Here is a 17353-nt window from a genome sequence, read left to right as displayed (position 1 = left end):
ATATTGTATGCACCGTATGCAAAACAAAAGCGGTAAAGGATACGGATAATTTAAAAAATAAGTGAGCATAAAATAATATAAGACATAACTCCAAACTAAAAAGCAGATTTTGATGAGTTTGGTTAAAAAAAAATAAAATAAAATAAAAAAAAAAGCAAAAGAGAACAATGAATTCTAAAACTTTCTACTGTCTATTGATTATAATTAAATGGGTAGCTCAATTTTTAACAGAATGAAATGAATTTAAAACCTAAAATAAAAATGTGTGTACGTTCTGAAAATTAAACTTCATCTTATATTGTGAGAGAGACGGCTACAGTGGAAGGAGAGAGGTGCTGGTGGAGGCTGAGTCAACTGTAATCCAATGAGGGGCGCCATCATCATCAGAGCAGGACATTCTTTGATCCCGATGACCTCATCCTGTTTGTTCAGTGTCTTCTGGGAAGACAATGCAGCCTTTTCATTTTCGTTGTTAACCTCCTCCCTGCTGAAACCTTACCAACAAGCTAAAAGCTGAATTCTCTCGTTTCAAACAACCTTTGGAATTTTTACTGAATGTAGTCATCTGCATGAAGCGGCTACGGTAACACAATGTGTACCATAATGTATCACGTGAATATAATATTTTTAGCAGTTCTAAAAACATGAATATTTGAATTTTCAAATAAGTTTAAAGATAGCAAGGGCTAAATTCAATGCCCAAAGCCATGCTAAAGGAATTAGCTAAATGCCAACAAATCCAGCTTTACGTATCTGTGGCACATTATCATGCCCTACCTGATTACAGTAATAAGAATGGCTAAGAATGAGACTTTGCAACTTGTAAGGAAAAAACAATCATAGGTAATATTTTCAAATTTAATGTTTTAGAAACAATGATTAAAACTGTATTCATTTTAAGAACTTATAGTACCTTTAACCTGACCTGAGGTGTTGTACAGCGTCTCAAAACGGTCACTCCTGTGAAATCGGATTCTGTCCCTAAACTGCTTTAGCAGTGAAAAACAAATACCAATCATATATAACAAATAACTGCACTTGGAGCATGTCATTTTATTTCAGTCATACTTTGAAAATAAACTTCCAGCAACACAGGGATTCAGTATATCCTCTTTTAACCCTGTGAAAACAAGTGTTCACATATCCACTAACCGTTTACACAAAGTGCAAGATTAAGGAGCAACACAACTTGGTACACAGCCACAATGAGGCACTTGATATTGCAGATTCAAAAAGTAGACATACAACACTCGACAGACACTTTGAGTTGAGACCTAACAATGACATATATGTAGATTTCAAATGAACAGTACATTGTCCATTGAATACTTTCCAGCTTACCTGGTTGCCATCTCATCAGCACCAGTGAATATGTTAAATTACATTCTTTAATGGAGTATTTATTAGGGATGAGGAAATGTAAGGTAAATGTCATGCAAAGATAAGCAAAGATATCAGACGTAGGGTGGAGAGACTAGACTTGCATATGTCATTATATATCTTTTGGTTTTTGTTACAGCATAGTAAGGCAGAATATATACTGTCAAAACTAGTACACAATCATTTCATCATTCTGAACCCGAGTTTAGCATTCTGATAAGTCCTCAAAGGTCTCTCCCACTCCCTGCTGAGTGTCACAGTTTCTCTAAAATGATTCTAAGGCCATCTGGTATTGAAATGTAATAATTAATGGGTTATTTTAAAGCTACGGCTACAGCAAAGAAAAGACAGATTCAAAGGGAAACTTGCAACTAATTCAAATAAGAAGCAGGTAAAGCACAGAGGCAAAAAACTGACACGGACAACTGACTTCATAGACTGCCACTCTGGTAGATCTATGCAGAGTGTATGAATATGTGGCATTTGATGCAGCAAAAACAAGGCAGTCCTAAAATCTCATTTGACATGGTTGGTTCTCCCAAATAACATCATGCAAACACTTCAAGTCCTTTGTCCTCCTGCCAACATTTTTTAAGGAGAGTCTCTGGGAACCATGACAACACTCTGTAGGACATCCAATTGAGACACGGTGAACTCTGTGCTTACTCAGTGAACCACAAACCCAAAATTTAATTTTAAAACCGCATGAAACGAAAATCAGAGCTCAGTTCATGATGTGTGTTTTATATAGGAAGAGAAGGAACATTGTTTTGAACTGTCAGATAGATACAATTTAGTGCAACTTTTCTGACAGTTAGGCCCATCTCCTGGCATTTCCGCATAGTGATTTTTACATTTGATAGGGTCTTTAGTAAACTCCAGGATTCAGAGAGAACATAGCATATATATATATATATATGAATATGTGAGAGAGAGAGAGAGAGAGAGAGAGAGAGAGAGAGAGAGAGAGAGAGAGAGAGAGAGAGAGAGAGAGAGAGAGAGAGAGAGAGAGAGAGAGAGAGAGAGAGAGAGAGAGAGAGAGAGAGAGAGAGAGAGAGAGAGAGAGAGAGAGAGAGAGAGAGAGAGAGAGAGAGAGAGAGAGAGAGAGAGAGAGAGATAACATATGGGTATATTCTTGAAGGGATTCAAAAATAAAGAGTATACAGTAGCATACAGGTTTCAGTAATTATAGAGCTTACCCATGACTTGAGGAAGTGCAACATACTGAGCAATTAAGTGGCTTACTTTGAATAAATCAGTGTGTTGTTACTAAAAGGTTAGTTTGGTTAGGCAGGTTTTGAATTTTCCTTTGCAAATGTTAGCTGAACCCTTGTGTATGAGCACTGAATTAAAAAGGAGGAGGAAAAAATATTGAATTTTAACTGCAGAGCAGGATTAATATTGTTAGTGCATAAAAAGGCACTTCAAAATACCACTTTCTTTGACCACCATTTCAGTCTGTTTAAAAAGATAGAAGAAAAAACAATTGACTAGTGCATCCAATTATTCCATAATCAACTTTAAAATGTCCAACATACTGGTCTTCTGATTTTAGTTCTAGGCTAATGATGATTTATGATGCATGCAAGGAGAACCGATTCTTCCATCCTAACATTCAGTTACATGGTACGTTGAAATAAATAAATATTGGGTGTTTTTCTGTTCCTAATGTGGGCTATACTGACAACAGAAGTCTTAATGAAAACGTGACACTTCAATGTGTTTATACTGTAGTGGCAAAAAACATTCACAATAAATCAATACTTAAAATGGCAAAGATGTAAACTCAGAAATTCAACCATGAAGATCATTTTGGCAAAGCATGATTAATGAATTGTCACACATGCTGAAAAATGAACAGAGTAGGCATGGCATGTCTCTTCTGGGAAAAAAAAAGCAGTCCCTTTATCATCTGTTTGCTTCAATTCCTTGTGATAGCTCTCCCAATGCAAGTGATGACACACAACGCAGCAAAAACTGATAAAACGGCAAATATTGTGATGATGATAAATGTCTTTTTTTTTTTTTTATAATACATACAATACTTTTGGGTCAACCAATAACACACTGATCAAGTGCAAAAGTCAGTCAGTTTTAGCTGTTTGACTCACATGATTCTGAGCTGTTGTGATCTGTAATGTCTTTGCCTACTAAAAGTACATTATACTAGTTCCTCATTCCATGAGTCTCACTCAGACTGTCGTCTCTCTGCTGGCTTTTAGATTAGGAGCAGACATTTGCCTGCGCATTCGTGGAGGTGCCTGAAAGTTGATTGGAGGGTTAGCATGGTCAGTGTGATGGTACTGCTGGTAGCCATTGAATCTGCCATCTGTGTACATCATGCTAGTGTAGTGGCATGGCTGTTGTTGTTGGTGGGGCTGGGGATGTGCTGGCTGGTTCTGATGGTGGCGGGGCTGGTAGAAAACCTGCGTATGCTTCCGGTTGCTTTCGGACTGCTGCAGTGACTCCATGGAACCAGAGGGCCGCTGGCGGTGATTAAAAGAGTTGCTGCGGCCTCGTTCATGGGGCTGCTGATGTTGGTTGTTCCTATAGTTATGTCTGTGGCCCTGGCTTAAACCTTGCTCCAAGTCTTTGCTCCTGTGCGGAACTGATGGGCTTGGCAATGGAGGAGTGACTTGGATAACTGAAGCAGCCATCTGTTCTCTAGACTGTACTCCTTCTTTAGCCAGGCTTTCTCCCTCTTCTTCCTCTACGGCTTCTTTGGGCACTTTTAGCTCAATGACCTGCTCATCTGTTATTATGATATGAGTACCGGGGCTCCACGAGTTGCGGTGCTTAGGGTTACTTTTGAAGGGGAAGCGTAGCTTGCGGTCTTCTGGGGGTATAAAGCGATGTGGTCCGGCATGCCGGCGGAGCTGCTTGGAGATCTCTTGTTGCTGAAGGTTCTTGAGACGTAACTGCTCTTGACGTATCCAACGCATGTGGCCTCCACGCTTTAGGGTTGAGTCGTCTCCTGTACCTTGGCCTGTTTGTGAATCTCCATCCTCTACATCAGGCTTTATAGGAACAGGAGGTTTTCCGTCTTGAGGGCTTGGAGTTATGGCAGCTTTAGTAGCAGTGCCTATGCTGGGAGACTTTTCTTGGCCCTCTGGGGTGATGAGTGGAAGGACCTTTTCCATTTTGACCATCTTGTTCCTGAGAGCCCGGATCTCCTCATCCTTCATGTTATTCTGTTTTTTTACCTCATGCAAGATGTCCTCAAGTTTATCAATGTGCACCTTAAGGTCATCCATAACAACCCCTCCTGGTCGAGACCCATTAGTAATGACATCCTCAATGCGCTCATCACCAACCCCTACAGTGTCCCAAACATCTCGTGCCACCGCCCTCCACGAGTCCCGCTCGTTCGGGTCCTTCTTGCTGTAGCTCGCACAAAGCTCCTTCATCTTTACAATGGCCAGTGCCTCAATTTCCTGTCGTGTGTGGCGGAAGTCATTGAGCGCTACTTCATAACAAATTTCTTTGACTGCCTGGATCTTCAAGTCAGAGATGGTCACCCACTTGGAGTCCTTGGTGATGCGGCGCCGCTGAGGGATCTGGTACATTTTAACTGGCTCTCTTCTCTTCCCACTGCTGGGTAATCCACACTTTTTCACTATGGTCTGTAGCTTGCTGGGGGGCAACTTTTCCCTCAAGGAAGTGATCAGTCTCCAGCTCTCTTCACAAGACCTCTTATCTGAGTCATCCCCACTATCAGAGTCTCCATCCTTGAGAAAACAACACAGGAAACAAACCAAATGGTTCCCCCCCAAAAAAGGAGAAATTAAAATGGGAAATCAAAGAAAGGATGAAAGGATGGCTTTTAAAATAAGAATGAATAAGGTATAAATATGCAACATGGGAACTTCAACCATGAGTATAGTCCAAGTTAAATCAGAATGTAATACTTCAGCTTAGAAGAATTTTGCAGTTCAGAATACGGAGATTTAGGATATTTCCCAAAGATAACAATTACACTGCAGTAATGTTTTCTAAATATTTTGCATACATCATTACTGTACAAGATGTATGGCAACATGCAGATTCCAGAAATATGCACATTCTCAGAATCATGTTCAAAACAAAGATAGAAAAACAAATTAAAATCCGACAAACAGTGGCTTCTATTGACTTTCTTGTCAGTTTGTCGTTCTCATGTTTTCTCGAGTGAAATGGTGATATGGATATGAATAAATGTATATTAATTAAAACATCCACTTGTAAAAAAAACAAGGCTTTTCACATCTCAGACATGGGGATATCAGCTTGGACAATATTGTTCCCAATGTTGCATATTGATATTAAAAGTAAAGGTAAAGCATGTCTATCATGATTAGAAAAGAAATATCAATAGAGGTGATTGGATTGCTGATTGGAGCACTTCTGTACTGTTTTGTGATTTTCCTCTTCTCAATTGAAAATTTGGTGATTTGAAAGCTGGATCCCAAACATGCTACAGTGGCATGCATGTAGATGGATTTTTGGAGCTTTCCCCTTTAGTCCAGAAGCTTTGAGTGGCTTTAGGGTTAGCGGTGAGTTAGAAGACAAGAGTGTTCTTGCAGTTGATCAGAAAGCCAGTAGAGAGAGGAGAGGCAGAAGTGAGGGGAAGTGTTAATCCACTACAAGAAAGATGTTAGTTGGAAAAAAAAAAATGCAGTTTCTCATTTTTTTGGTAGACAAAGTACATTACAGATCACAACCATTTGGGACAGATGATTCAGGTCTTGTGTATGATACTGCATCTGTGGCTAGAATTGGACACGTTATGTCGCTGGGAGTCTGAACCCTATGCTTGTAGCTCTGCACATAAAAAAACACCGGAGTATAGAAGAGGTCTGTGATTCATTGATTCATCTTTAAGCAGTGATAACTGTTGTTGAACGGTGCCCTCAGTGTGCTACACAGATGCCAGGTAAGGCTAGCAAAGAGAGGTAGCCAAAGAAGTCAATGAGAAACCACATTGTCACTATCTGTCAAAAAACTACAGCAGGATTTTTTTTTTGTTATCACAATGCATTGTACGTGTCAGCAACTGCATTGAAGAGATGAAACTCAGGACAAAACAGAGCAAGAAAACTAGAGAAGAAATCTAATCCAAGCAAATCAACAGCCACTTCAAAGTTGACCAGCTCAACAGCAAACACTGCAACTTAAGTCAAGAACCAGTACGGAATGAGTTAAGAAAACATGCTATTAACATGAACCATGCAAAAGCAGCGTCACATTATAACAACAAGGCAATGTGTTCCAATAAGGACTAATATTATACTATATATTATAATATCAGTTTTAAATGAGTTTGATCTTAATTATCAAATCAACTTTAGATGTAAGTTGCTGTTTTGCAAGATTCAGATCCACTATAGAAGACACAAGAAAAGTGAAAACAGGAATTTCAAAAAGGGGAAAGCTTTATAATCTAATTCTCACTCAAACTGCTAGAGAAAATCAGTTAAACTCAAGAGGAAGGCAAGAAAAAGCTCATCTGTCTCAAACCAGAAAAACCTTCCATGCAAGAAGAGCAGCCATGCGCTAAGAGTAAAAGTGTGATTCTCACACACACACACACACACACACACACACACACACACACACACACACAATCTCAAAAGTGTAAGAGCTCAGAGTGAGAATTAGTACTAATCAGATTTAAATGAACCAAGTAAAATCCAAAAAAACCCCCAAAAACTAGCGTTCCAATTGTAATTGACCATAGAAAAAAAGCATGCTTTAACTTATGACAGATATCCTGAAGTGCATTTCACTCAGTCACGTACAAAATATCACAAACTGATATAGCTGATATAAGAAGCTTTACTTGTAACTAACTTCCAATAAGCAGACATAAATTATGGCTTAATATCTATTAAACCCACTCTGAAGTTACTATTAACTTGACTACAAACTCCTAACATGATGATTACAGAAAACAACCTGAAACCATAAAATTCACAAAGTGGGTTTGATTCAGTTCCAGCTTATTTGAACTCACCAGTCGCTGTTGCTCCAGAAGTTGGTCTGCTTCTTCCTTCTCCTTTTTGTACAAGATTTCCATCTCAGTGAGTCTACATAAATAGGTAAAATATATTGTGAGATACACCACATCCAAGATATACTGCACAATCCATGGTTGACACCTAACATTAGAAATTCATTTAAATGCAAGGTGGGCTGCGTACCTTTTCTCCATCTCCTGCTTCATGTCGATGCCCTGCTTCTCTAGAAGCTCCCTCTGAGCAAAGGTCCAATCCACCGGCTCCACGGGGGTTTCAGCAGATGGCGTCTTCTCCCTTTCAGCTCTGGCCTGTTCTGGGTGGTTGAACCGGAACACATGGTTCTTTCCCATAATGATACGGTTACCTGAAAGAAGGTGGGGCAGACATGTGGCAGAAATAAGCATGGAGAGCATGAAATTAGTAAAGACATTGCTCCTTCAGTGCAAACAGTATAAATGTAGGACCATAAACTTTAGTTTTCACCATGTTTTTTTTTAGAACATCACAAGGGCTGTGATGACTATGATTTATGAAAGAAAGGAAAACCCCATTATATGAATTAAATTATCTGTACTTATCAGAAAATCAGTCAACTCATCTCGGCCTACAGAGATCATACAACTGTGACATTTACAAATGATGTACGACTTTATTACAAAAACTTAGATCCATACCCGAACGAAGCTGGATTGCATCCTCAACACGCTTGCCATTGACGTAGGTTTCCGATCTCTCGCAGGGCACCAGCATGACGATAACTTCAGTAAAAACACACCAACCAATCATCAGTTCTGAATAGCTCTTCATTGTTCACTTTTAAATGGTAAAAGGAAAAATATATCCAGTGTAACGTCATCTACTGACAAAGTGCCTAGTTTGTTTTGCAGGTAATTCAGGGTTGCAGTTATCTGTAACACAGACCATTTCTCCTTCTTACCATTAGCTCTGCTTGATTCAAAGTAATCAAGATATTCATTATACATACATACATACATCGGCCAAAGCAAGCACAGGCAAGCAAGCTCATAATATGGGGCCTCACCATCTCCATTGGCATTCCTCTCGCTGCGGAAGATACAGTGCTCTTCCCTGATATGAGCACCGCTTAAAACAATGTCCTGTCGTCTCTCAGCATCAGCCTGACCCACCCTGAAAAAATTATAGAGGCCATTTTGAGAGTGTGAACACTGCCCTCTCATTGTATTGGCAGCCATTTCGGCAAAAAAGTCAGTGGCAGAAGTTAAATAGAAACTTTAGACCATTACTTTTAGAAGGCAGCACTTCTAAAGCACTATAGCTTCTTTTGTCTGTGATCCTGTCATCTATTATTGTCACTCCGGGGCAGAACTGAAACAACATACTCTACTGGAATAGTCTATTGAGGGGGCCAGAAGGACAAAGAAGGGAGGAAAGTAACTTCAGAAGGTGAAACTTTTTGAGATCAGTGCCAGATTATAAGGCAGCCTTCTCTGACCCTGAAAGTTACTCTTGCTTAAACATCAAAAGAGGAGAAGTGAAATACAGAGATCCTGCCTGGGAGAAATTCCAAACTTTTTGCACGCTCTGCAGCATTTCAGTATCATCATTCAGGTTTTGGTTACCTTGTAATTCCGTCTTTGATGTAGTAGAGTAGACACTCTGACATGAGAGGATCCTCATTCAGGTTAACCAGGTGTGGAGTCTACAGATGAAATGTAAGAGGTAGACAGTTTACAAAAAAAACTATGTCTAGGATTTCACTACTTTTATCAATATACCACAGTGCTGAAAGCACACCAGTACTAGAAATGTTAATGAAGTGGGCATAGTTTCATATCAAACACTGCTGATGCTGTCCATTATATTCAGTGCATGAACTGTAGTCACAGTCTCATAAGTCACAGTACCACTACAAACAATGCTAGCAGCTACTCCGCCGAACCACCAACCTTTTTGGGGGAAAACACCCCATTAAAGTCTGCATAAAGATCACAAGGCTAACCCATGGAGCAGCAGTGAGTGAAAGGAGAGAAAACAATGAATGGAAGACAAATGGATGTGAACAAAAGGAAAGAAAAAACTGAAACACATCAATTAGCAGCAACAGAGGAGGGGGATCAAAACATGTCTAAAGAAAGATTCATTTCAAAGAGGGGAACTTTCTGAAACCACTGCTAATCTAACAACAGCTGGCGCTGAAGAGACAGTGATTAAATGATAACCAATCTCTTTCTCTGACTCTTCTGACAAGCGTATACTAACACATCTACTGGTCTTTATGTTACTGGCATGGCACTTCCTCGACTGGCAGATGCTGGAGAGTGAGGGGAATGTACTACTGCCTGTAATTTAATAAACCTCATGACCAAGTATTATATAAAAACTAAGGGGTTCAAGTGGACTAAGTAAAATTTTACTTAAGAGTAAATTTAAAATTACTATTAAAAGATGATACTAAACAGTTATGGGGCTACATCTACTGCAGGAAATGTGCTTTGTCTGCAGTTTCAATTTAACAAACCTTCTTGGGGGGAAAACAATCAAGCTGTTCATCAAATGTCATGTCATGGCTAAGCTGATGATGTGAAGGAAGCACATAAAGAGTGGAAAAACAGACAGAATGATAAAGTGAATCAATGAGGAAAAAACAATAACGGTACAGGGAGGGTTCTCATGGAAAAACATAACATGGGAAACAGAAGTGAGAAACGTGACGGTGGAAGATTGTGCACCACCACCCATGGGAAACTTGACACAGTCACAAGTCATCAACGTCTGTGCTTTTGTCTCATGTCTGTTCTACCTTTTTAGGCGAGAAAACCCCCAAAGTGCCTCCATCTTCACGGATTGCCACACCCATCTCTGCAAGCAAGGCCTCCCTGTAGTGAAGGAAAAACATTTAGATAGTTGGACATTGTTAGTGCACGCACACAGTGTGTTGCACATATTCACTTGCAAAGACTTGCAAGCACAGAAACATATTTTAACTTCGTACATTCATTTTCAGCAAAGAGCCTTTGTGTTAATGAGAGAAAGGGGATGAGAAGTGATGAGTGCAACATTACAGCACTTGATTTGTGGCATGACAACAGGCAGCGAATGGCACCAGTGAGACTCAGACAAGGCAGTAGCATGGTTGACGTCTGTAGCCACAGATGAGTGGATAGAGTGGATAAAGGGGGAGAAAGGGTGTGAGAGGGGTGTCTGTGCAGCAGACTGTGACGAAAGAGGAGGGAAGGGGAAACGGACAGAATGAGAGCAGAGGAAATGAGACAGATAGGTGAAGAAAGTGAGACAGACAGCACAGAGGGGTAAAAAGAGAAGAGACAGAGCTATGGGGGGGTTGTCACTGACAGGACACAGATGAATTGAAGGAGGTGTGGAGGCACAAGTGGGACACATACCCCCGCCTCCCTGCGAGATAGAGATGGAAAAGAACACACATTGTCCACTCATACTGACCTCTCCATGCGGATTGCCTCAGTCTTTCGCAGTTTCTCTTCCCATGTTTCATTGAGCTCGGCAATGATCTTTTCTGATTCCTAAACACCAGAGGCAAAGTGTGAGGACAACACAACCAGTGTAACGTGACCTTAGCTATTAGCAGTAGTAATTTGTTTACATCCCGTAGGCACACCCTGTCTGGATTCATATACTAGTGACAAACATGCTTTCTTGGGGACATTTATATATATTCTTTCATTAAAGAAAGCTTAGTGTCTGGGATAAAAACTTTCTGCTGTCTATCACAGCAATTACACCACCAACTTAGGAGTTTCCCCTCTTATAAAGCTCTAGTCACCATCCAGTACAGACATCATGTCTGTTCTTGATCTTTTAAAAGCAGTAAGGTATTTAAATGTTAGCTTTTATAAGAATTGTAAAAGGTAACCTTCACTGTCATCTTTCTTTCTGGGTCACCAAAATAGCATTAACACATTTAGGGAACAAAGAATGTGAATATTAAGTGCCTCACTATAAAGGCGAAAAGTCAATAAGACATATCTATTTTGGTCCAGTTTCCTCCATATCTGCGTTGGTGCTTGACGTCATTGGATGACAGACAAGACTGGGCACCAAGGTTGCCATGGAAACTGCAGCTCCACACGTTTGCAATCCTGTGGGCTCCCACATCAACAGAGTGAGAGGTCTACTGCAAGCATGAGAGCTATAAAGCCCAGAGGCCACATGAGGACTGACAGGCAAAACGTGTTTTGTTTAAAGGCTATGTGCGGGCTAAAATTAAACTACAGCCATCTTGACATTAAACTGACTTTTAATTTACTGAACAAATATTACACTGTATGCGATGTTAGGCTTTGATTGTAAGTCGGTATGATTTTTTTTTTTTACTTTTAATCAGTTTACTATCCTATTCACAGAATGTTTTAGAAAGGTGAGTTTAAGATTTATTATAATAAAGAGCTCTAAATACCACAGCCCTTCTCTACTGAGGCATCTTTTCAAATATTTAATTAATGGGTCATCTTCTTTTACAGTTTAAAGTAAACAAAATTTACAATAATTTATATATTTTGCTTAACAATTGTAATATGCTGGTATTATTATTGTAATACTCAAAACAAGCACTAAGGGAAGCCTCTCCTATGCCACAGATATGTGGTAAATACCTTTTTATATACAGTCTATGGTAAATACACATTTATCACACCAGGCAGCGATAGAGAAAAAAAAACTGTGGAAGAAATTAAACAATAATTATTTATTTATGATAATCGATAATTTAAAAAGAAATTGCCTTAGGTCATTTACATAACTTTCAATAGTGTTTGGTGGCCCCCCCCAAAGTAACCAAGATATTGATATATCCAAAAATTTTATGGAAATTTTTATTTTAAAACATTTAGCTCTACTGAGGGCACAAACAAAACAAAACTAAGAGATCTGTTTTATGGGTTTTTTTAAAAAAAATCACAGCCAGAGCTGAGTAGTCAGATAGCGCTTAATACAAGACGCAAGTGTGATTTGACGCTTTTGTTACACGGGCCAACTTTACCTTGAGTCTTTCGATAGCCTCCTCTCCTCCAGGGGTGGACATGATGCGCTCCTGGATGCTGGTGACAGACTGAAGGCCCACCTGGCTGCACAGTGAGCCAGAGGATGGAGAGGCTGTCAGGGAACCAATAGGGGCTGTGGAGAAATGGCCAGGGCGTTGGTTCTCTGAGGCTATCAAGTATCTATTCTTATTGTTCTGAATGTCTTTGAGGTCTGAGCCAACAGCAGGAGAAAATGAGAGAGAGAGAGAGAAGTGCGGTAGGCCCAGGACGGGATAGGATAAACCACATAAAATGGAGGAACCACATAGAAAGGGGAGAGAAAGATGGGGGGAAAAGAGAAAGGACAAAAGGGAAGGGAAGACCAATGTAAGACACACTTTGTACGTCAAAGGGTTAAGACAAACAAATCCAGCATAATGGTCAGCTACAGAGCATAGCAGTTTTCACTCCATGTGATTCACTACTGTGCGTTTGCGCCAACTTTTCAACTCGAGTAAATGCAATTTCAGCTTGTACTCTAGAGAGTTTCCAGAGGGCTGCAGAGCATTTAACCCAGAGCACTAGTTTATACGATTCTGAGTAGTAGAATGATGCTGCTTTGTTGCTTTTGTTTTGAACTCTAATGTGAGTGAGAACACGCTGTGTGAAAACTGCTATCAGTGTATCAACTACAGGATGGGAAGGAGATGGAGGCTGCAAGAAGGTCCAGAGGGAGGATAGATGAGTCGTTGACACATGCTGCCAAAGTTCAGCCCGCAGTCAAGTAGTTTGATTCAACACGCACGCACACGCGCACACACACACACGCGCACACACGCACACACACACACACAGTAACGGAGCCACTGCAGCCTCCTCACTAAAGGTCAGGCAGCTCATGTCAATATAATGGCCTCAAGGAGATCTGAGGTAACGGCCAATAGAAGTGGAGTTCTCATTTTGGAGATAAAAAATTAGTACAGCTGACACTGGCAATGTAGGCTTTTCATATTCCATATTATAAAAAAGGAAATGCATTAAAACCCAACTACAGAGCTACTGAACTTTACTAGTTCATAGACTGATAACAGCAGCAAAAAGCTAAATTTTAACCTGCAAATTAGTTAAGCTTTTGGTCAGGGACACTTCCCAGGTTAAAAACATTTATACAGATTATTAGCACAAAAGGCCAGGAGGGAAGAGGTAGTAGGGATTTTTGAGAATACGACAGAGGGCACACTTACAAACTAACTATTCAATACAAACTACCCAAGTTAGTTAACTCTGTATACATACACCTCTGGTGTGGCTACTAGGCATTTTAAATCATGCACCTTTCTGTCTGTAGCTCTGAGCCTCAGTTTGGGAACTGAGAAGTGGCATTCTAAAGCTGTGAGCACTGTTACCTGCAGCGGATGGTTAGTGAAAGAAGACAAAATAAAAAGCAGAAAGACCACTGTCAAGAAAAGAAGCTTGAGAAAGAGAGTTGAAGACTGACATGGTAAGAAAATTATGCGTGTTTGCTGGGGGTGGGGACGACAGCTACGCTACACAAGCTATTCTAAAAGTAATGTTTCTAAATTAAATATTCCCAAAAAAGGTGGATTTGAGCTTTGAGCTTGTAAATAGCTGCCTCACCCCCGTCATTCTGAAAAATAACAAAAACACAAGTGCAAAGCATGCTAATCCTTGCGAAATCGGCACACCTACGAAAGCCTTGCATTTCTGGGTCTGCTTCTATTAAGCTTTTGCTTTTTCAGCATTAACATGCAAAGCTGGTAGCGGATTTAATATAGGGTAATGGTGGCATAAGCAATGTTAGCCATTATTAATAGGGAAAATAATGATAAGGCAATTATTCACCACCACACATATATACACACATTTGATTCCACTTCCTGGGCAATCATCCCCCATAGGATCGACTGAGGGGATGCAGGAAAAGATGAGAAGGGTCAGAGGTCAGCACCAGTAGAATGGGAGGAAAAGGTTACAGACATTTCTTAGTGAGCTGGATGACAACGATAATGAGCATGAGAAGAAATGGCGATGAATGACTTGTTAAGTGCCATGTCATTAGGCATGATCTAAGCAGGCATTAGCAAGTAGGCAGCTTATTAATCAATTCAGATATTAGTTATTAATGGTTGTATTATTATGTCTCTAATTGACTAAGCTATGAGCCATTACTCTTGTGTACACAAAATGAAGTGTGATAGTTTAATGTGGCTTTAAACTACCATTTCTGTTGTCAGTCACAATCAGCCACATGGGATCATTAAATGATTTAGAAATAATTGTACAGGATGAAAACATATATATATATATTGTGTAAATGTTGTATTCTGTAGTACATATCATACACAGTACAAAATAAATATCATACATTTCACTCTGTTAGCAGGCATAATAAACCAGTATCTTGGCAAATATGTTTCTAAAAGCTTTTTAGTTTTGTACTAGGCACGGGTACAAGACGGGTACTGAGGTGAAAACAGAGTTGGACGGCTGAAAGCAATGAGATAGTGAAGTAGAAAGAAGATGTTGCCAACTTGTGGTAGACTCGAGAGAGAAAGTAGATGCTGTGTGGCTGCAGATGTGGCCTGCTGTGACAGCATAAAACTCACTGTCCAGGATGTCTCCCAGGCCCTGGGCACGGAGCAGTTCCTTCAGTCGAGAGACTTCATCCTTCAGGTCACGCACCAGCTTATTGTTGGGATCCTCATTGATGACAGCATTGCATTTGATGTTCTTCGCTCGGTCAGCATAGCTAAAAATAATTACAGAAATAAACTTTAATCATAGTTAAGGGTCACAATTTTTGGTTTTGTTATTTTCCTGTTGTATTTTGAAAAAGTCCTTCCTTATGTGTCTTGTGAACTTTACCTCCTGCCCGAATTAGCTTCACCTGTGTCTTGCTATCCTCCCCTCCCTCACTCATGTATTCAAGTTAGTGTGTATCTGTATCTTCATCAAGCGTCCCAGCCCGTCTCCAGCAATATCTTGTTTTTTTTGTTTCTTGCCAGCTCCCTTTTGGATTTATTTGCTTGTTTGAACTGGTTTGACCCCTGCCTGCGTTCATTCTCTGTAAGCCTGTACACCCTTTAATTTTATTATTAAGTATTCCATAGAACTGAACCTGATCTGCCTCTGTGTTCTGCGTCTTGGTCCACTCCATTGATTTCCTGATCCTTACTTAACTCACTGACAGTTAAATGTCAAATGCAAACAATAAACTGGAAATATTTTATAAGTTATTATCTTTGTCCCGGATGGAAACCTTACCGGAGTGTGCTAAGAGTTTCATCGTAGTTGATATCTGCAGGACTGAGGGCAGCTACCATGGCTGTTCTCGAGTTTCCACCTGATAAAAAAAAGATCAGTAAAGAGGTCAATTATGTGGCAATGTTTACAGACATAAATGCCACCATATTCCACCGGTAATGGATGTTTGTCAGGGGGTGTTAATGTTCATACCGAGGTTCTCCCTCAGCAGCCATGTCAGAACAGAGTCTCTGTACGGGATGAAGTCAGTCTTCTTCTTCTTCTTGCTCTGCAGTAAACAAACATGATCTTTCTGTTTTAACACTGAAAATCAGGAATGGCAGTTAAGATTGAACACTGTTCCGATGTACCATGACAAACACCTTATATTTAATGGACAGGAGGATCAGGTAAAATGAGTAGAGGCTTGACTTGATTAGCTTTTTTGTGGAAATTACTATGCATGGTGCCTAAAACCCCAGCACTTAGGTGATAAAAATGGTGCTGGCAGAATGAACAATGTGCAGCAACTTCAACATAGCACATGGCAAAAGGCTATCACATCGCCTCATGGGTTGGAATCAATGGTTAGGGGTTGAGCTGTCAAAGGGTTTTACCTTGCTGGTACAGTTATCCTGTGTAAGCAGGCATTACAAGGACAAGAGAAGAGAAAACAGAAGGGAAGACATTATCGCATGCCAGACTACAAACATTAATTCCTTGAGAAGACAGGGTCAAGTTGTAGAAGGTAGGAGAAAAAGCTAAGAGGGAGAGAAAAGAAATCGAAACAGACGTAACACTCACCACTTCAGCCAGGGCAGAGATAACCTTTCCTAACGTGGTGAGAGATTTGTTGATGTTTGCTCCTTCCTGCAATGAAGAGAAGAATATATTATTTTAGGAGCCATCAAGCTAACACTAGTCAACCGTTAATGCTGGGTGTCTGAATTAGTCTTACCTTTAGCCTGGTACCTTTAGCTCCAGTGGAATCTGCTCGTTCACTTCCTGCCAAGTCTACCAGACTAATTTTACTGACCTGAAGAGGGAGTAAATGCATTTCAGATGCATAAAGCTTATGAATAATTTACATTTGATTGACAACAAACTAAGAGAAGATGGGAATATTACTGCAACAATGACAGCACTGACTGCTGTATGCATAGTTCATGATGAAAAACACTCAAACAGCTAAGAAACTAAACAGTCAAAAACCTGTGTAACCCATTTTAAACATTTAGAAATTACTGTCAAGTAAGATGCAGCTAGGCAGTAAAATCTGATAGAGTGGCTAAATACAATGGCCATTGTGTTTACAACAACACAGTGGTCTTTTGTCTATCCGCAGTCAGGGGAAGTCAAATCTAAAATGGCTCTTTTTTCCTTCTCCGATCACCACAGACTAAGAGGACCGTAGGAGATATCCAAAAATCAAAACTCAATGAGTTGTAAGTAGACAAGTATGAAGAAACACACTCCCAACAGCTTGAGATTAATAAAGAGTAATAAACATGGCTATGTGTGAACATTTCATGATCTAATTTAAAAATCAGAAGGTGGCTGTCCCTCTAGACTCCTGACCTTTTCTGTGGAGAGGTCTGTTTCACTGTCATATTTCTTCTGCGTGAAGACAATGGTGAAAACAGCATGGGACCTGCTGCTGGTCTCATTCATGTTGGTGGCAGCCACAGTTCTGTAACACATACAGGCATAGTTAGGAAATACAAAGCGATAACGAGT

General features: G+C 40.0%; 1 protein-coding gene across 3 annotated transcripts in view; it reads right to left on the bottom strand.

Annotated features, from left to right (window-relative positions):
- Window positions 1-2472: 2472 nt before the first annotated feature.
- Window positions 2473-17353, bottom strand: part of kif1b (kinesin family member 1B) — a 38954-nt gene continuing 24073 nt past the window's right edge. The window contains exons 7-23 of one of the 3 annotated variants that reach the window (XM_038722821.1): window positions 17195-17306; window positions 16575-16652; window positions 16421-16486; window positions 16234-16251; window positions 15830-15905; window positions 15638-15716; window positions 14980-15122; window positions 14236-14277; window positions 12373-12584; window positions 10818-10897; window positions 10159-10234; window positions 8978-9057; window positions 8419-8525; window positions 8051-8134; window positions 7560-7740; window positions 7373-7445; window positions 2473-5108 (exon numbers count right to left, since the gene is read on the bottom strand). In XM_038722821.1, coding sequence (XP_038578749.1) covers window positions 3573-5108; window positions 7373-7445; window positions 7560-7740; window positions 8051-8134; window positions 8419-8525; window positions 8978-9057; window positions 10159-10234; window positions 10818-10897; window positions 12373-12584; window positions 14236-14277; window positions 14980-15122; window positions 15638-15716; window positions 15830-15905; window positions 16234-16251; window positions 16421-16486; window positions 16575-16652; window positions 17195-17306 — 3043 coding nt within the window. In that variant the 3' untranslated portion in view covers window positions 2473-3572. The remainder of the gene's footprint in view (window positions 5109-7372; window positions 7446-7559; window positions 7741-8050; window positions 8135-8418; window positions 8526-8977; window positions 9058-10158; window positions 10235-10817; window positions 10898-12372; window positions 12585-14235; window positions 14278-14979; window positions 15123-15637; window positions 15717-15829; window positions 15906-16233; window positions 16252-16420; window positions 16487-16574; window positions 16653-17194; window positions 17307-17353) is intronic. The other 2 variants (XM_038722822.1, XM_038722823.1) reach the window with 2 other exon arrangements.

This window comes from Micropterus salmoides, unplaced genomic scaffold (assembly GCF_014851395.1).
Source record: "Micropterus salmoides isolate LMB-PRFRI ecotype aquatic unplaced genomic scaffold, ASM1485139v1 Ms_hic_scaffold_16, whole genome shotgun sequence".
NCBI lineage: Eukaryota > Metazoa > Chordata > Actinopteri > Centrarchiformes > Centrarchidae > Micropterus > Micropterus salmoides.
This window is presented reverse-complemented; position numbering and strand designations above follow the sequence as displayed.